At 41.7% G+C, this 16,293-nt stretch overlaps 1 protein-coding gene and 1 non-coding gene across 2 annotated transcripts; one reads left to right on the top strand and one right to left on the bottom strand.

The window, feature by feature from the left end:
• Positions 1-9,727: 9,727 nt before the first annotated feature.
• Positions 9,728-14,723, top strand: LOC120013421 (enolase-like). The gene is made up of 17 exons (XM_038865224.1): positions 9,728-10,166; positions 10,620-10,683; positions 10,832-10,896; positions 11,015-11,062; positions 11,271-11,357; positions 11,440-11,520; positions 11,824-11,925; positions 12,005-12,085; positions 12,489-12,563; positions 12,673-12,735; positions 12,829-12,906; positions 13,293-13,487; positions 13,738-13,788; positions 13,888-13,976; positions 14,080-14,131; positions 14,240-14,296; positions 14,454-14,723. The coding sequence occupies exons 1-17, from the start codon at positions 10,101-10,103 to the stop codon at positions 14,532-14,534; spliced, it is 1,335 nt and encodes a 444-aa protein (XP_038721152.1). The 5' UTR covers positions 9,728-10,100; the 3' UTR covers positions 14,535-14,723.
• A 596-nt stretch (positions 14,724-15,319) lies between these two features.
• Positions 15,320-15,402, bottom strand: TRNAL-UAA. Its single transcript has one exon. It is a non-coding gene; the product is annotated as a tRNA-Leu (tRNA).
• Positions 15,403-16,293: the final 891 nt, after the last annotated feature.

Raw genomic sequence — 16,293 nt, 5'->3', positions numbered from 1 at the left:
CATCCTCTTTAAAATTCACCTAAGAATCATGGAAGAAAATATGTATTTGTAGGTGCCAAAAATGGTATGGCCCCACCTGGTCCCACATCGACAAGATGAGCTGGATTGTCTAGGCCCCCCAGGTTAACTATCGCAGTTAGGCCCGAAACTAAAAGCCAATCTTTGGGTCCATATACAATCTTTACATTACTTGCTACGTAATGTAAACAGTATTCTGACACCACAACTGTCATATTCTCTGATACTTATCTACAGGATCTTTATAGCTTTATAGACTGGTCACTTTATTATGATCCTTCCTTAGCATGATGGAACTAGGTGTCAAAGCATCCGCAGGTGTTGGCGACCCAGTACAGTCGCCAGAACATAGTAATGGCGACACCATCTATAAGCGCCATTACTCGGACTACATCACTCATAAAGCAGTTCTTGTCAGTCTAATCTACAGCCGATATTTACAGGTGTGACTGGCTCACATCCTTAGGTATGGCTTTCCTTCATATACGTATCTATTCATTAAATACCGCCTACAAAACTTCCATACTATCATCGACACCTGTCTTAACTATGACATATTGTTACTTTACCGCTTACCCTGACACAACCGGGATAGTGGACTTCTTGTACACTTCCTTCGTACAATTTGGTCCAATAGTATTCCTGGAATGGACACACAATTCCCGAGGTCGATCCTCGTTCTCTATAAAGACCCCTCTATTGTCATATGAGAAAAAAACATTTTTCTAAACAAACTAGACAACACAACAGAAACACTTTCTACCAATTCCAGAGAAAACCTATTCAGACAAAACACCTAAGACTATAGCTGGTCTTCCATCTCCGACAAGTACTAACTTGATCGTCGGAGCCTCCACGACCGGCACCCCCCAAGCCGGTTAAGGAGCTTTCACGGTTTGCCTTGTTGTGAAGCTTGCAGGATCCAAGGCTGCAAACGGACCCCACAGGAAGAAAGATTGACCTTTCAACTATTGTAGAAATCGGCTCCTACAATTTGGCGCGCCAGATAGGGGGATTTTTGCAAGTATTTGGCCGAAAAGATTTCACGGCAACTTCCCGTTATGGCTGATACCAGTGAGGTCACTAACAGCCAGCTGTTGCAACTCATGCAAGCCATGAGAGAAGACATGTCGAAGAACAAACAGCAAACGGATGCGCGGTTAGAATCAATGTCGGTCGATAACGCAGCACTCCGCGAAGAGGTTTCGCAGCTGAGAAGCCAAACTACTTCCCAAGGCCATGATCCCACTTCAGTCCGAATTCCACCTTTTCCTCGCCTTGAACAAACACCACCTCCTAGAGACCCTTTGCCTTATCCTTTGAGTGCCCAGTTTGTTCCCGGGAGTACCCCCGGGGGATATGATACTTCTACTTCACGGGGTAAGGGACCTGCGACAGAAGAAATTCAGCAAAATGTTGACAGGGATGCCCCTGTAGATTTGACCGGTTCTCCAAGAAGTAGACTCCCACAGCCACCACGTTTTCCTGCTGCACCTTTCGCGGGACCCACTATCGCTTCAGTCGCCCAAGCTGCGATGGCCAAGCAGATCATCGAACTGCGGGGAGATATAGATAAATTGACTAAAGCACCTCCTGCTTTGGCCAAAATTAATGCCAATTGCTATACGGGATCACCGTTTGTGGACAGTATATACCAAACGGATCTGCCGCACAGGTTCAGCGTCCCGAGCATGAAGTTATATAACGGGACTGATGACCCCGAGGATCACGTGGCTCACTACAAGTTAAAGATGGGCGCTATCGCCATACCGTACGGCATGCACGAGACGTGCATGTGTAAAGGTTTCGGATCGACTCTTACCGGTCCGGCTCTGCGTTGGTACATCAACTTACCCAACGGCAGTATTGCTTCTTTCGAGAAGCTAATCGAGACGTTCATGGTGCAATTCTCGAGCAGTCGGAAGATTCATAAGTGCTCTGATGATTTATACCGACTGCCCCAACGTGTGGGAGAATCTCTCCGTGACTTCCTGTCAAGATTCAACACGGAGAAAGTATCTATACCCTATTGTGACCCAGGAACAACTATTCAAGCGCTCCGGAGTTGTTTACTCCCAGATGGGGAGTTTTATGAAGAACTCACGAAATGTGATGTTAGGAGTTATGAAGAAGCGTCTGGAGAAAGCTAAAGGTGCTTGGGCTGATGAATTACCTGGAGTGTTGTGGTCTTACAGGACAACTTCACGAACGCCTACGGGGGAAACTCCTTTCTCTCTTGCATTTGGGTCTGAGGCCGTTATACCAGTTGAAGCTGGACTCCCATCTGCTAGGTTTCAGTGGTCTAATGAACAAAGGAATTGGCAGGAGTTGAATGATCAGCTGGATACTATTGATGAACTCAGAGATCAGGCGCTAACAAGAACAGCTGCGTACCATGACAAAGTCTCAAAGTACTTCAACCAAAATGTTCGAACTCGAGCATTTCGAGAGGGAGATTATGTGCTCAGGAGAGTCTTTGAGAATACCAGAGAGCTAAACGCTGGGAAGCTGGGTCCGAACTGGGAAGGCCCATATTTGATCGACAGGGTACTAGGAAACGGCGCCTACAGACTACACAGGGAAAATGGAGAAGCGATCTTGCATCCTTGGAACGCCGTTCATCTAAAGTTGTACCATTTCTAAACACGCATGATTTTTTGTCTTTATATCGCTATAATTGTAGTTTAAATATTTCCTTTAGTATCTTTGTATATTTAAATTTCTGTAGTTCATTATATGTGTTATTATGTGAACTAATTTAAGCTTCGGAGTGTCGATGGGAGTCCCATCGACTACCTTTGATCGTTCTTTTGAGCGCAGGGATTGTAAGGCCCGAAAAACTAAGGACAGTCGTTTGTTCGAATGCCACGGCATGGGGACGCCATCGTACCAGATAAGTTTTCATGCTTTCTTAAATTTTACTGTTTGTACAAGTTTTACTGTTTTTACGAGTTTTACTACTTCAAGTTTTGCAGCGTACTATATTTGCAAAATATTTGAGGCATTAGAGAAAGAAATACTGATTTTATATATAAAAAAAAAGAGAAAAAAGAAAAACATACATATAAAACATATGGTCTTTACGACCAAATGTTTAAGCTTTCGTTCATTTTATTTCTCGCTTCCTTAATCAAAACAGAAAGGTTAAGGAGCGAGTCTTGGAGCTTGGCTATGTTCTGCTCCATAGCTTGCGATTCCGCAAGCTCTTCCAGTTGGAGCATGGCACAGCCAACGGTTTGCAGAGCTTTGGTAAGATCTGTGATCTGCTCCTCTTGGTCCTCCATCTCTATTCTCATCTCTTTCATGCCCTTCTCCATCTCGTTCATCGCCTCCTTTAGGTCGACGATATACTGTGCAGGGTTTCGGCAATCAGGAGGAAGGAACGAACTTACGTCCCTATTGTCGTCAGAGTCAGAAGGAGAGTTTACAGAGCTCTGAGAAGCAGCCATTTTTTGTAAAGACTGGGTGTAGTTATCTGGTCTGTAGGATAATTCCATTGCCAAAAGAGAATTAGCTTTTATATAGTTGCGAACCTTACCTTTTCATCTTCTTGAGAACACCCGAAATTAATTCTGCAATTAATTCTTTGTGGTAGCCCAAGAGTCAAGATAAACTTCACAACCGCAAAAATCTACACGAACATTTAAGATAGGAAAAGAAGTCTAAACGTATTTAAAATTCTAAAATCTCTAAATTCAGTTAATCTTAAAAAAAAAAAAAAAAACCATAAGAGGTACTTAAAACTGTATTTGTTATAGTCAAAAAGGTATTAAATGACCACCTAGATTATCCCAATCAGCGCATGTCATAAAAACGCATTTATTACTGGGGGACAAAGGTTCATTCAGTATTAACAATGTAGAAACATTGACTACGTATAAATTACCGACGCCAAGACGTAACGTCGCCAAAGCAGCACCAAGACTTTCTGCGTTTCCTGACCAGAACAATGATACAAGGCACGGCTGATCAGACTCACCGTCAGTACTAGGCAACCCATATGAGCTTAGCCGAAACTGACAGTGTAGCCTGATCATCGGTACCAATATCACCAACTCATCTTCAACCTTTGCTCATCGAGTTGTTCTATCCTCCTTATATAGAACGCAATATTCTCACGGATTGAATTCTCTATCAAGTCCACCAATGGCGTTCTGAGACACGTGTTGATTTTTGTAAATTTTTGCCTGCCACTTGGCATACCTATTCAGTTCTTGGAGTTTGTTCAGTCAAGATTTTGTTACTCTGTTCGGAGATTCACCCTGCCATATTCTCTCCAGATGGAAATAATTGAGGCCACGCGTCCCACCTGGTTAGTTCTAGTTTCTTTACACGTCATTATTCGCAGTTTCAATTGAACTTTTAGAGTTACGTTCTAACAGTCCAACTTAAACTGGGGGACAGAGTAAGGCTATCGACTCTAAATTGCTACCAAGAGTAAGGTTATTTATTGTAGATTGCTATGATAGGGCATTTAAACTAAAAGGAAATTGGAAATACTAAAAAAAAAAAAAAAAAAAAAAACCAAAATTCAAAACCAAACAAGTTCAAATAGTCTCTGTTGTCGCTTCAATCTCAATGGCCTCCGACGTAATGGGAGGATTCGCACGTGGGATATCCTCATCTGCATTTTCAGGCTCAGAAGTTGAAGTTTCAATCCTAGGAGTCGGAGGAACTTCAGATGGAGCATCTTCTGTGACAGTGCCAGGTATTGGCGATTCACGGGCCTCAATGGGCAGTTGTTCAACAGTGGGGATATCACTCTCTGGAGGCGCCAGGTCTTTTTCGATGTTAGGTTCTCCAATTGCTTCTTCATTCACAACCCATCTTTTATTAGGCTGGTAGTTTTCAAGTACTACCACAGCCTTCTTGAGCATCAAGTCCACATCCCATTTCGGATGCTCATTCTTTTTGTACTGTGTTAGCAATCTGAACCTCTCTGCAGCTTGACCGACACCTCCCATGGCCCCTATCTTGATAAGGTAGTTTTCCTCCATTTTCTTGGCCATTTCAACCTTTTCTGCTGTCTTCATTGTCTGCGCCGCCAACGCTTTGTTTAACAGGTCTTTCTCTCTGGAAACATCACCAAGTTGGTCAGCCAGGTGGTGTACCTGGAATTCCAGTGTGTTCACTTTGGCCTCGGCACTCTCCAGTTGTTTGGTGACTCCTTCCCAGCAATCCTTGAAGTACTGAGCATCTCTGATTGCTTGGTCGATCCTTGACTCGAATTGAGTGGCTTTATATGCATCGTCATGTATTTTCTTTTCCAATGCACTCAATGATTCAGTTGATTGCAGGAGCTGCTCATCTGCTTCTTTCAATTTCTCTTCCAATCTTGAGATTTGAGCAGACATTTGAGTATTCTTGTTCTTCTCCCCAATCAGTTGATGCTCTAAATCTTTTTGTGCAGACGTGACATTGGCCAAGTTGTCTTCCAGCCCCTTTACCATGCCTTCTAGTCTCTCCTTTTCAGTCCTCTCTTTGCTCAAACTGCCAATGGCATTCTCTCCAGACCTGAGTACTCCTTGGAGTGCCTGTTAAGAACACAACAAAGGTGGTATTAGTCGTGTAAACTAATGACGATATACTGATATGCTCCTGAAACACTTACAGTAAAGCAATGAGCCACTGAGTAGTTGAACTGACTAGGAAGAGGCATAGCATCCAATTTTTTGGCGTCCTCAGGGAAGACCATTTTCCTAATCCCAACGGGCGGAAGTACGGGAGCAGAAGAGACGGTCAAAGATTTGGGAATCCATATTGATATTTCTTCCATTTCACTTCCCGTGACGTTCAACCTTAGCCTAGGCTGAATATTCTCCCCACCTTGGGCAGTGTCCTCCACTTCTTGGTTACCCGCTGTCGCCAACTCAGTCCTAGATCCGCTTGCCATAGCTTCACTCCTGGCAACTTCTGATACCGCGTTTGCATCAACGTAGCTGTCAGTTGTGGGGTCAAATTCTCCACGATTCTCGGTAGCTCGTGTCTCCACTGGTTCAGCAGTCTCTACCCTGGCTGTCCTAATGCTTGGTAACCTCCTAGTTAAAGGCATCGTGTCCCTTTCACTGTTGTCTGAATCATCATCCAGAACAATGGCAGCCGACGCACTCGCAGTGGTACTGATAAGACCACCTCCCCTGCCTCTGGGTCCCGAGGCAATGGCGTCGTGAAGGAGTTTTCTGGGCATTTCCGTCCCATCGCTGACGTTAGCAGTCGCCTTTTCAGTTGCTTTCTTCCCGCTGCCCCCAGTGCTTTTCGATTTTCCTTTACCAGGAGGATCTTCTCTCTGTTTCATCCTTCTTTCAGGTATTTCCTCGGTTGATTTTCGTTTCTCTCCCGCTTTCTTGGCTTTGGACGTTTCTGCAGCACGCATAGCTGCCTCGAAACCTCCACCCACCGTTTCCTGGCTCTGCTGATTTCTTTCGGCATCCTGCATCAGAGCTTCATATAGGTCGTCTGCATCAGTTATATCAGCAAACACGTTCTCAAACATTTCGTCACCTGCACATATGATAAAGTAAGACGAATATCTTGAGCATGTTTGTTTGTTCGTTTGGACAGTTGAAATGTACTTACTTATGTATCTCCAAAGAGATGTTTTCTCCAATTTACGTGCTGTTAGAATGTTTTTTCTGGATCTTTTACGTGCCCCAAGGTTGTAAAACTCTTCCACTCTTTGAAGCACTTCGGGGCCGCTTTTCCACTTGCTTAGCAAATTCTTTGATGCTGCAAAGAAACGGTGCATAAGATTCAGTAACAAGCATCAACAGATAAAGAAGGAACGGAACTTACTATTTCCTTCAACCCAGTTTAAAGGCAGATCCCTATGAAGCCCATATACCAAGGCGCCCCTAGCAAAGATATATCTATCTTTCCAGTCAACAATATGGTCGTTGGAGACGGTGTCAAGAATTAGTTCCTCCCTGTTTCTCCGACGAACCAGGCAATACCTTCCTGGACCACTTTCTTTGGCGTAATAAACCACCGCCAATTCGTTGATCCCGAATTCGAGGTTTTCTAGTTCAGCCAAGCACTGAATGCTCAACAAAATTCTGAGGCTGTTAGGCATCCATTGACTTGGGCATATTTGCCAAATCCTACAAGCATCGGCAAGCAACCTTGGTATGGGGAATCTCAATCCTATGCTGAAGGACAATAGGTAAAACGGCGTCCATCCAGGAACTTGAAAATCGACTCCCTCTGTGTCAGCTCCAGGTCTTATCTCAATGGATGAATGGATTCTATATTTCTTTCGGTAGAAGTCCATATCACTTGCTGCCAAAGTCGATTTAGGGTTTAACCCTTTCGGTATTAACGGCCCTTCAATGTGGCCATTCCTCTCTGATCTTTCTCCTTCATTAACTGGTGCGCTGGTTCCGGCTCTATCGCCACCAGGTCCCTGACTCCCCGACCCAGACCATGAGTAGTTTACACTGGTTTCTTGTTCATCTCTGTTTTGGTCGGTGGGAGTTCTACCGCTGCCGGATACTCTTTCATCCTCCGATTCTTGATCATGAGGTCGCATCATTCTATTAAATACAAACTCAAGGCACGAGAGTGAGAATTACCTTCAATTAGTACGGTACGAGCGTCAATTGATGCCTTCCTTTCTTCCGTCTTCAGCAAATCTGAGCAATTTCTGTAAATTTCGGTTGAAAGTTTTTCTGAAAAACTAAGAGCACGATCTTTGAGTTTTAGTTTTGTACGATTGTCCATAATACCCTTGTGTTCATCATGGTGCACGCTTACCGAAACGTGCTCTCCAAGGAACGATGGCGGTAGCAATTCAAAATTTCAATGTGCACGTCAGACGCATTAAATGCTTATCGCGTTACGATTGACACGTGTCACGACCTCTATCTGCAATATTTTGATCTTAGCATAATGGCATTCATACAGTATTACTGTCACTATAAATACTGTTCATATATCTGATATCCTTTGGGTTTATTGCAAATGGCAGTCGCAGAATAATAGTTTCAGTCTTTTCACTTTCCGTTTACATAGGCTCTTGTACTACACTGAGTAAAACTCATACTTACAAAGTCGCCATCAAGTGTTCTTTTTACAGGTGTTAGTCATCGCTTCTGAACACAAATCGGTTACATCGAATGGCTAGCATGCTAGCGCCAATTCAGGCCACAGCAATAGCTTCACCTCAGTCATCATGCTAGCGCCAATGCAGGCCACAGCTATGACTCCAAATTAGCTTCTACGCTAACGCCCACGCTGGCTATGTACAATCTCAAACAAACGAGGTTGTATACCTTGACACCCTCAAACAAACGAGGGTGTCCCCTATACAGCTTCGAACAAAGAAGTTGTATTTCACCAGCATCAGTGAATAACATTATACTGGGTTACACACGCCTTTTCACGACATACTCCATCAGGATCTTCATAGAAACCAGCATCTTGGGTCGCCTTTGCTATACATTTCATCTTCAGTTATACTCATCCCTCTGTTTCTTGTTCATTGCAGGAAATTCATTACGCAAACTCTCCAAGATGAATTTGTTTTCATGCTTAGAGAGTGGGGGACAATTGTAGGTGCCAAAAATGGTATGGCCCCACCTGGTCCCACATCGACAAGATGAGCTGGATTGTCTAGGCCCCCCAGGTTAACTATCGCAGTTAGGCCCGAAACTAAAAGCCAATCTTTGGGTCCATATACAATCTTTACATTACTTGCTACGTAATGTAAACAGTATTCTGACACCACAACTGTCATATTCTCTGATACTTATCTACAGGATCTTTATAGCTTTATAGACTGGTCACTTTATTATGATCCTTCCTTAGCATGATGGAACTAGGTGTCAAAGCATCCGCAGGTGTTGGCGACCCAGTACAGTCGCCAGAACATAGTAATGGCGACACCATCTATAAGCGCCATTACTCGGACTACATCACTCATAAAGCAGTTCTTGTCAGTCTAATCTACAGCCGATATTTACAGGTGTGACTGGCTCACATCCTTAGGTATGGCTTTCCTTCATATACGTATCTATTCATTAAATACCGCCTACAAAACTTCCATACTATCATCGACACCTGTCTTAACTATGACATATTGTTACTTTACCGCTTACCCTGACACAACCGGGATAGTGGACTTCTTGTACACTTCCTTCGTACAATTTGGTCCAATAGTATTCCTGGAATGGACACACAATTCCCGAGGTCGATCCTCGTTCTCTATAAAGACCCCTCTATTGTCATATGAGAAAAAAACATTTTTCTAAACAAACTAGACAACACAACAGAAACACTTTCTACCAATTCCAGAGAAAACCTATTCAGACAAAACACCTAAGACTATAGCTGGTCTTCCATCTCCGACAAGTACTAACTTGATCGTCGGAGCCTCCACGACCGGCACCCCCCAAGCCGGTTAAGGAGCTTTCACGGTTTGCCTTGTTGTGAAGCTTGCAGGATCCAAGGCTGCAAACGGACCCCACAGGAAGAAAGATTGACCTTTCAACTATTGTAGAAATCGGCTCCTACAGTATTCCTGCCAAAATTTAACCTCTACAATTCAAGTAAAAGGAGACCTTCCGATCTAGGTAAACATTCGAACTTCTTGATTCCACGCCCTACACTCATAATTGCTACTCGTGAGAGCTCCAAACATTCTCCTACTAATAGGATCCCGAATTGACTTTAACGTTAGGTGTCCTCGTGAGATTACTCTTCTGTGCAGGTCGGCTCAACATATATGAGAAGACACTTCTTAACGAAAATCCTCTACCACTTTAGAACAACAATGCCAAAGGTTTTCGTTTGACAGGTCCGAAGTCACGCACTCACCTAACAAAACCACGGGAGCTGGAGAGTCGGTGAAAGCAATAATACCCTGCGTGTAATTTTGCAAAGTACGCATGCGTTGTGAGCACATTGGTCGATCGTGGAATATGCTTTAGATGTGCTTTAATCGTACGGTTATGATTAACACAAGCTCCTCTACATAAAGTCATAAACCTCGAACTTTCCTCCCAGCCCCTGCAACTAATCTCACCTACTTTCCCTAAAAACCTCAATTTCCTCTTCTCCAAATCCAGATCTAAGCGTTCCAGCTACCCATGGCAACCATCGTAGCAGTAAAGGGAAGACAGATCTTCGACAGCCGTGGAAATCCAACCGTAGAGGTTTGAATCTAGACTGATTTCTCTCTGATTTTAATTTCTCGACACTTTCGAGCTCACTATCTGTGTGTAGTATCAGCGGAAATGGTGCTTTCTATTTTCGCCTTTAAATCTCGATTGTGAACATTATATTTGCCTGTTAGAGTTTGGGGTTTATAGGTTCTTGTTGCCTTTGCTCTCGCTTTCTTTCAGATTGACAGCTTGCCGAGCTGAATCAAGCTCGGCGAGATATCAATCGTCGAGTTATCAAGGTAGATAGTGTAACAGAGCGTGTAACTCTCTTAACTACTAATCGTTGATACCGATCATCTCCTATAAATCAATTTTTAACTAATATGTATTTTCGATTCGTATGGATACTCTTTTACTTGTTTTCTTTCGCACTAGTATGTTAGACCAAGTGGTATTTTGAGTGCTTCAGTGTTGATTTACGTCAATTAATGTGGTATATTATAGGTTGAAGTGACAGTCTCAGATGGTTACGTCGCTAGAGCTGCAGTTCCAAGTGGTGCATCCACTGGTATGTTCTTGAATCACGCTTTGAATACTATTTATACATTTTCTTTTCTTTTCGAATTATCTATTCCGCATGAGATGCTTGCTGCGCCTGCAAAGAGGATTTGTAGGGGAAGTTTCATTTGTACTTATCTATTTGCTTGCTCTTTAAGGCATCTATGAGGCCCTTGAGCTTAGGGATGGAGGCTCAGACTACCTTGGCAAAGGTGTCTCAAAGGTAGGTTTTGTTTTCCCTTCCATCCCATCTATCATGAATTTGATGATTTTACCTTGTCTCGATCTCGCCATACTCATAATGCTGTTATAATGCTGTTTCTATCTACGTATGTATGTAGGCTGTTGGGAATGTCAACAACATTATTGGCCCAGCATTGATTGGGAAGGTAGGTTCTACGTCCATCCAAAAGATTGTTATTATAACAGAGTTTTATTCTCAAGTAGAATGTTTTCTGAATGCTAATTATAGCCAATAATAATTAATTGATCCATGAATTCAGTGGAGTTCATAAATTGATATAATAGATATGTGGTTTTGAAAAATTGATAATGTTCCCTGCATCTTAACAACGGTATTTGTTTCGCTTTCTGCAGGACCCAGTGGAGCAGGCTGCTATTGACAATTTCATGGTTCAACAACTTGATGGAACCGTGAATGAGTGGGGTTGGTGCAAACAAAAGGTACCTTACCTGATTGACCCTTTTTCACGTTCATTAATTTAATATGATACATGTTAACTGGAGCATCAATTTTTTTTTCCAGCTTGGAGCAAATGCTATTCTGGCTGTATCTCTTGCTGTCTGCAAAGCTGGGGCTCATGTCAAGAAAGTTCCTCTGTACAAGGTATGTTATACTTAATTGATGCATGCATGTTGCAATTAATTTTTGTGTTCTTCTCCATTTGTGAATTTGTTGGTCTTTACAGTGACAGAGTTGTCATTACCAGTTTGTTAGTTGATTTATCACATGTTTACTTGGGATCTTAATTTGTACTTCTGCCTGCACAGGCCATCATACTGAGCCCAATTGTTTAGTGGCATACTGGCATCTTTATAGTTCCTAATGAAGAGATAGATAGTCTGTGCCTTTTCTAAATTTTTGTGGTTTCTTGGGAGGTCTGATCATACCTCAATCTTCTTGATGCAGCACATTGCCAACCTTGCTGGAAACAAGAAGTTGGTTCTACCGGTTCCTGCCTTTAATGTCATCAATGGTGGATCCCATGCAGGAAACAAACTTGCCATGCAGGCATGCCTCCCAATTGTTTCTATGTCTATTTTCAAGCATATTCCTCTCTGTTGAGCTTCTGATTCTCTTATGCATGCAGGAGTTCATGATTCTTCCTGTAGGAGCTTCCTCTTTCAAAGAGGCCATGAAGATGGGTGTAGAAGTATACCACCATTTGAAAGTGAGTTTACAACTGTTACTTTTTCGTAAGTTTGATTTCTAATGGTCCTAACAGATATTTTGCAATTTAACAAATCATTTTATACTGGTGATATACCAGATCAAGTGCATGGCAAAATAAATGTTTTCATTTAGGAATTTATGTATTAGCTTTGTTTCTGTAGATATTATAATTTGCCTCTATAAGTTACTATGGGATTGATTTCAGCCTTTACATTGTATCGTATTTGGGTTATCTACTTGGTAATATGTATGTTATTTAATTAATTTATATGGATTTCATTTATGTATTCTCAATTTCCTTGTCTCTATTATCCTTAATAAATTTCTTAGCTACAGTGTTTATTGATAATCTGCTAACTGCACTGCCTTTTTGGGGGGCTTACCTGGACTTGATGTTACAGGCCGTTATTAAAAAGAAGTATGGTCAAGATGCAACAAACGTCGGTGATGAAGGTGGCTTTGCTCCTAATATTCAGGTTGGCCTTAGCTTTATCAACCATCTGGCACCTTTTGCTTTATTTCCTCCGATTTTTCCAGTTCAGTTGTTACTAACATCTTTATGATGTCATTTTTATGCTATTCCAGGAGAACAAGGAAGGACTTGAATTGCTCAAGACAGCTATTGCTAAAGCGGGTTACAGTAAACAAGTGAGTGTGCCCTTCGTATTCATTATGAAGTTTTGTGTTTTGATACTTCACCAGCATAGGCACCAGAGACTGATAATTGGTCCATTTTGTTAGGTTGTTATCGGAATGGATGTTGCTGCATCTGAATTTTATGGATCAGATAAAACATACGACCTGAACTTCAAGGAAGAGGTGAGTTATCCTTTAAATGGTAACTTTGATGAATTGCAGTTTTCTGAATTGGTTTGAAGGCCTTCTAATAATAATGAGTACAATAAGACTGGAGCTGGTTTTAAATGCATGTATTTGTAGTATTGAAAACGCGCTATCGCATTTGAAGTTGTTGAGAATTTGGATTCTAAATAGGTTTAGAAGGCAAAAGTTGTGAAAAGATGGAATGAGAACTTGAAAATTAACTGAAACTGGCACTCAGGTCATGTTAATTTAGACTTTGGTGAAGCTTCTAGAAAGAGTAGAAAAATAATGACAGATTAGGGACAAATATCCGAGGTTCTATATTCATCAATTACTTCCCCCCTGTTTTCACCTCTAATTTTTTGTGTTTTTTTTGGGAGCAGAACAATGATGGTTCGCAAAAGATTTCCGGAGATGCTCTCAAGGATTTGTACAAGTCTTTTGTCTCTGAGTACCCTATTGTTTCTATTGAGGATCCTTTCGACCAAGATGATTGGGAGCACTATGCCAAGCTAACTGCTGAAATTGGTGAAAAAGTACAAATTGTGGGAGATGATCTTTTAGTCACCAACCCCAAGGTTAGCATTGTGTGCGTGTGTGTGTGTATAGGGTTTTAATGGTGTTCATATTCTCAATTTTCAATTTGAATGGTTGGCTTTATAGATTTCTAAAGTGATAGAAGTGAGAGCCAGTGATTATTATTATTTTATTTTCTCTGTTCATCTCTCTTTATAGATTTCTTAAGTGATAAAAGTGAAAGCCAGTGATTATTATTTTTTTATTCTCTGTTTCAACTAACATATCTCTATGTATTCGATTTTTGTTCAGAGGGTTGAGAAGGCCATCAATGAGAAAACTTGCAATGCCCTTCTCCTCAAGGTTCGGTGGGGTTATTTTCTTCGATGGGTTCTTTAAACTTTTGTACTCATGTTTATTTCCCTTGACAATTTGCAACTTACTGGCCTATGTTGCGAACAGGTTAATCAAATTGGATCCGTAACTGAGAGTATTGAGGCCGTAAAAATGTCCAAGAAGGCAGGGTGGGGTGTCATGGCCAGTCATCGCAGGTTTGAAAGTTGATTTCAAAGTGCATTACACTGTAGTGAAAGTAATATATTTGTCATTGTAATGTAAAGTTGTTGTCACTAATTTCATGTTTTATGGTTGCAGTGGTGAGACCGAGGATACTTTCATTGCTGATCTCTCAGTGGGTTTGGCCACGGTATTAGATGCTCTGGAATATGGACTGAACCTTAATAAATTGTTAAGCCATTTTTTTATGTAGTATTTAATTGTGCTCACATACATACATTTGTTTTTCTTTCACCAGGGTCAAATTAAAACTGGAGCACCATGCAGGTCAGAGCGTCTTGCAAAATATAATCAGGTTATCATCGTAACTTTCTGCGCTAGCTTTAATCCTTTTCTAAAGTGAATAAGGATCTAATGAATAAGTTACCAACAAGGCAGCAATCCTTGTGGTTGTGCCTAGAAGACATTTTGGGGTTGATTTATATAAATAACCGTACTTTTCTTGCATGTAGCTCCTTCGAATTGAGGAAGAGCTTGGAGCAGAAGCAGTTTATGCTGGAGCAAGCTTCCGCAAGCCTGTTGAGCCCTACTAGAATTTTGAGAGTTGGATGATGGTGTTCTGATTCGGGATCCGTACGTTTGCCTACTTGAAATAAGTTATGTAAATTGGGTTCTTACCCAATTCAACATTTCAATAATAAATTTTGTTCCGAGAATTAGAATAGCATTGTAATGAGAATTTCCTAGAACAATGAAATGGGGTTTTCTTGGCTTTTGATGCAGTTCTGCCATTAGTGAGAATTTTAAGTTACTTGCATGACTCTGCATTTTGATCTGCATTAGTTTATCTATGAGAGCAAGAAGAGACAAGGGGTGTGGAAAATTGATTGTCTCAATAAATTAAAAGCAACAACCAAGATTCGTATTGTTAGGTTGCCGAAGGAAATAAAAGTAGACCACAAGGTCATTTCTTTGGAGAAGGGAAACGCACAAGGAATTGAAAGAAGTGGAAGAGTTGGCAGGACTAGGGAATAGAGAAGTTGGAGCGATGATGCCATGATAGTGGTAGCCGAATTTTATTTTAATGGCAGCTTTGAATGTTCATTGCTAGAAAAAAGAGTACGACAGGTATACCAGAATAACCCATACAAGAGAAAGTAGTCCCCATGGTGGTAGTCGGACTTGTTCATTGCCATGGGACATATTACATGAACATGTTGTCACATGAATTTGAAGTTGAGAACTTAATTGAAGAAGATCACTAATATGTCACCAATAATGGCATTGCCCCCAATTATACTATGGGTTTCTTTTGTTTTCCGTGAATCAGGGCCCGGCCCAAAATTAATCCAATTAGCCAAAAAAATTGTGACTTGCATGCAGGCTGTGGGGTTCGAACCCACGCGTACATATGTACAGAAGATCTTAAGTCTTCCCCCTTAACCTCTCGGGCAAACCTGCTTTTCTGACTCTCTGACAAAATTATATAAGGTAATGTCAACAGACAGGTTACAGCCTTGTTAAACGACATTGGTCGTACACTTCGATACGGGGAAACGCTTGGCATCCATATTCCATGCAGAGGAGGACAGAGTGAACCGCCATTTCTACTTCAAGTTTGTGGCCTGCTGGCATGGCGACCGCTGCTCACGGCTTCACACGACGAAACCTACCATCTGCCCCACCCTTCTCCTCTCCAACATGTGTCGGCGTCCCGACATGCTCGCCTCTGGTACAATCGATCCCCGGGCACAGAGCAACCTCGATCCCCGCAAGATCCAGGATCACTTCGTGGTCCTTATCCTCGATCTTAACACTCATACGTGTTTGTTCTTTCTTTCCGATTTTATTAAACTTTTGTGGAATCCTTATCGTATGGCTGCCATTGAGATGGCAAAGTACATGCATGGCCAAAAAATCCTCGACTGCCAAGCTTGATCAAGGAAGCCGTCATTTCATCACCAGGTTAAACTTCGAGAGGCACTCCACTTTTGACCCTAGCACCTGCATAATCAAACCCAATAAGAATACTAGATCCTACTGTGAGGAAGACTATCAGATGCTTCTGGACATTCCCTCTCGATTTCTCATACAAGTAAATGACACCAACTATTCAAAAAATAAAACAACCAAAGAAAGTGCAGAGAAACATAAGTTGAATATATTTCCATTTTCAATTGCTTTCTTACATTTTCTTGGAAACCAAACAAGAAAAACAACACCAGACAAAAAAAAAAAGAAGCTAGTAAAACAACATAAAAGGTAACTGAAAAGGCATTACGAACAAGTGAATGAAAACAAAAAATTCAAAATGCAGAACATCCGGGCAGCCGAGAAGATAGAGATAGAGAG

The sequence above is a fragment of the Tripterygium wilfordii genome, chromosome 13 (genome assembly GCF_013401445.1).
Source record: "Tripterygium wilfordii isolate XIE 37 chromosome 13, ASM1340144v1, whole genome shotgun sequence".
NCBI lineage: Eukaryota > Viridiplantae > Streptophyta > Magnoliopsida > Celastrales > Celastraceae > Tripterygium > Tripterygium wilfordii.
This window is presented reverse-complemented; position numbering and strand designations above follow the sequence as displayed.

What these genes read in the sequence shown, in the direction of transcription:
- LOC120013421 (XM_038865224.1), top strand. Translation starts at nt 10,101, where the DNA reads ATGGCAACCATCGTAGCAGTAAAGGGAAGACAGATCTTCGACAGCCGT. An exon ending in GTGGAAATCCAACCGTAGAG is followed by an intron (nt 10,167 to 10,619) that starts GTTTGAATCTAG and finishes GGTATATTATAG; the next exon opens with GTTGAAGTGACAGTCTCAGA. An exon ending in GGGGTTGGTGCAAACAAAAG is followed by an intron (nt 11,358 to 11,439) that starts GTACCTTACCTG and finishes TTTTTTTTCCAG; the next exon opens with CTTGGAGCAAATGCTATTCT.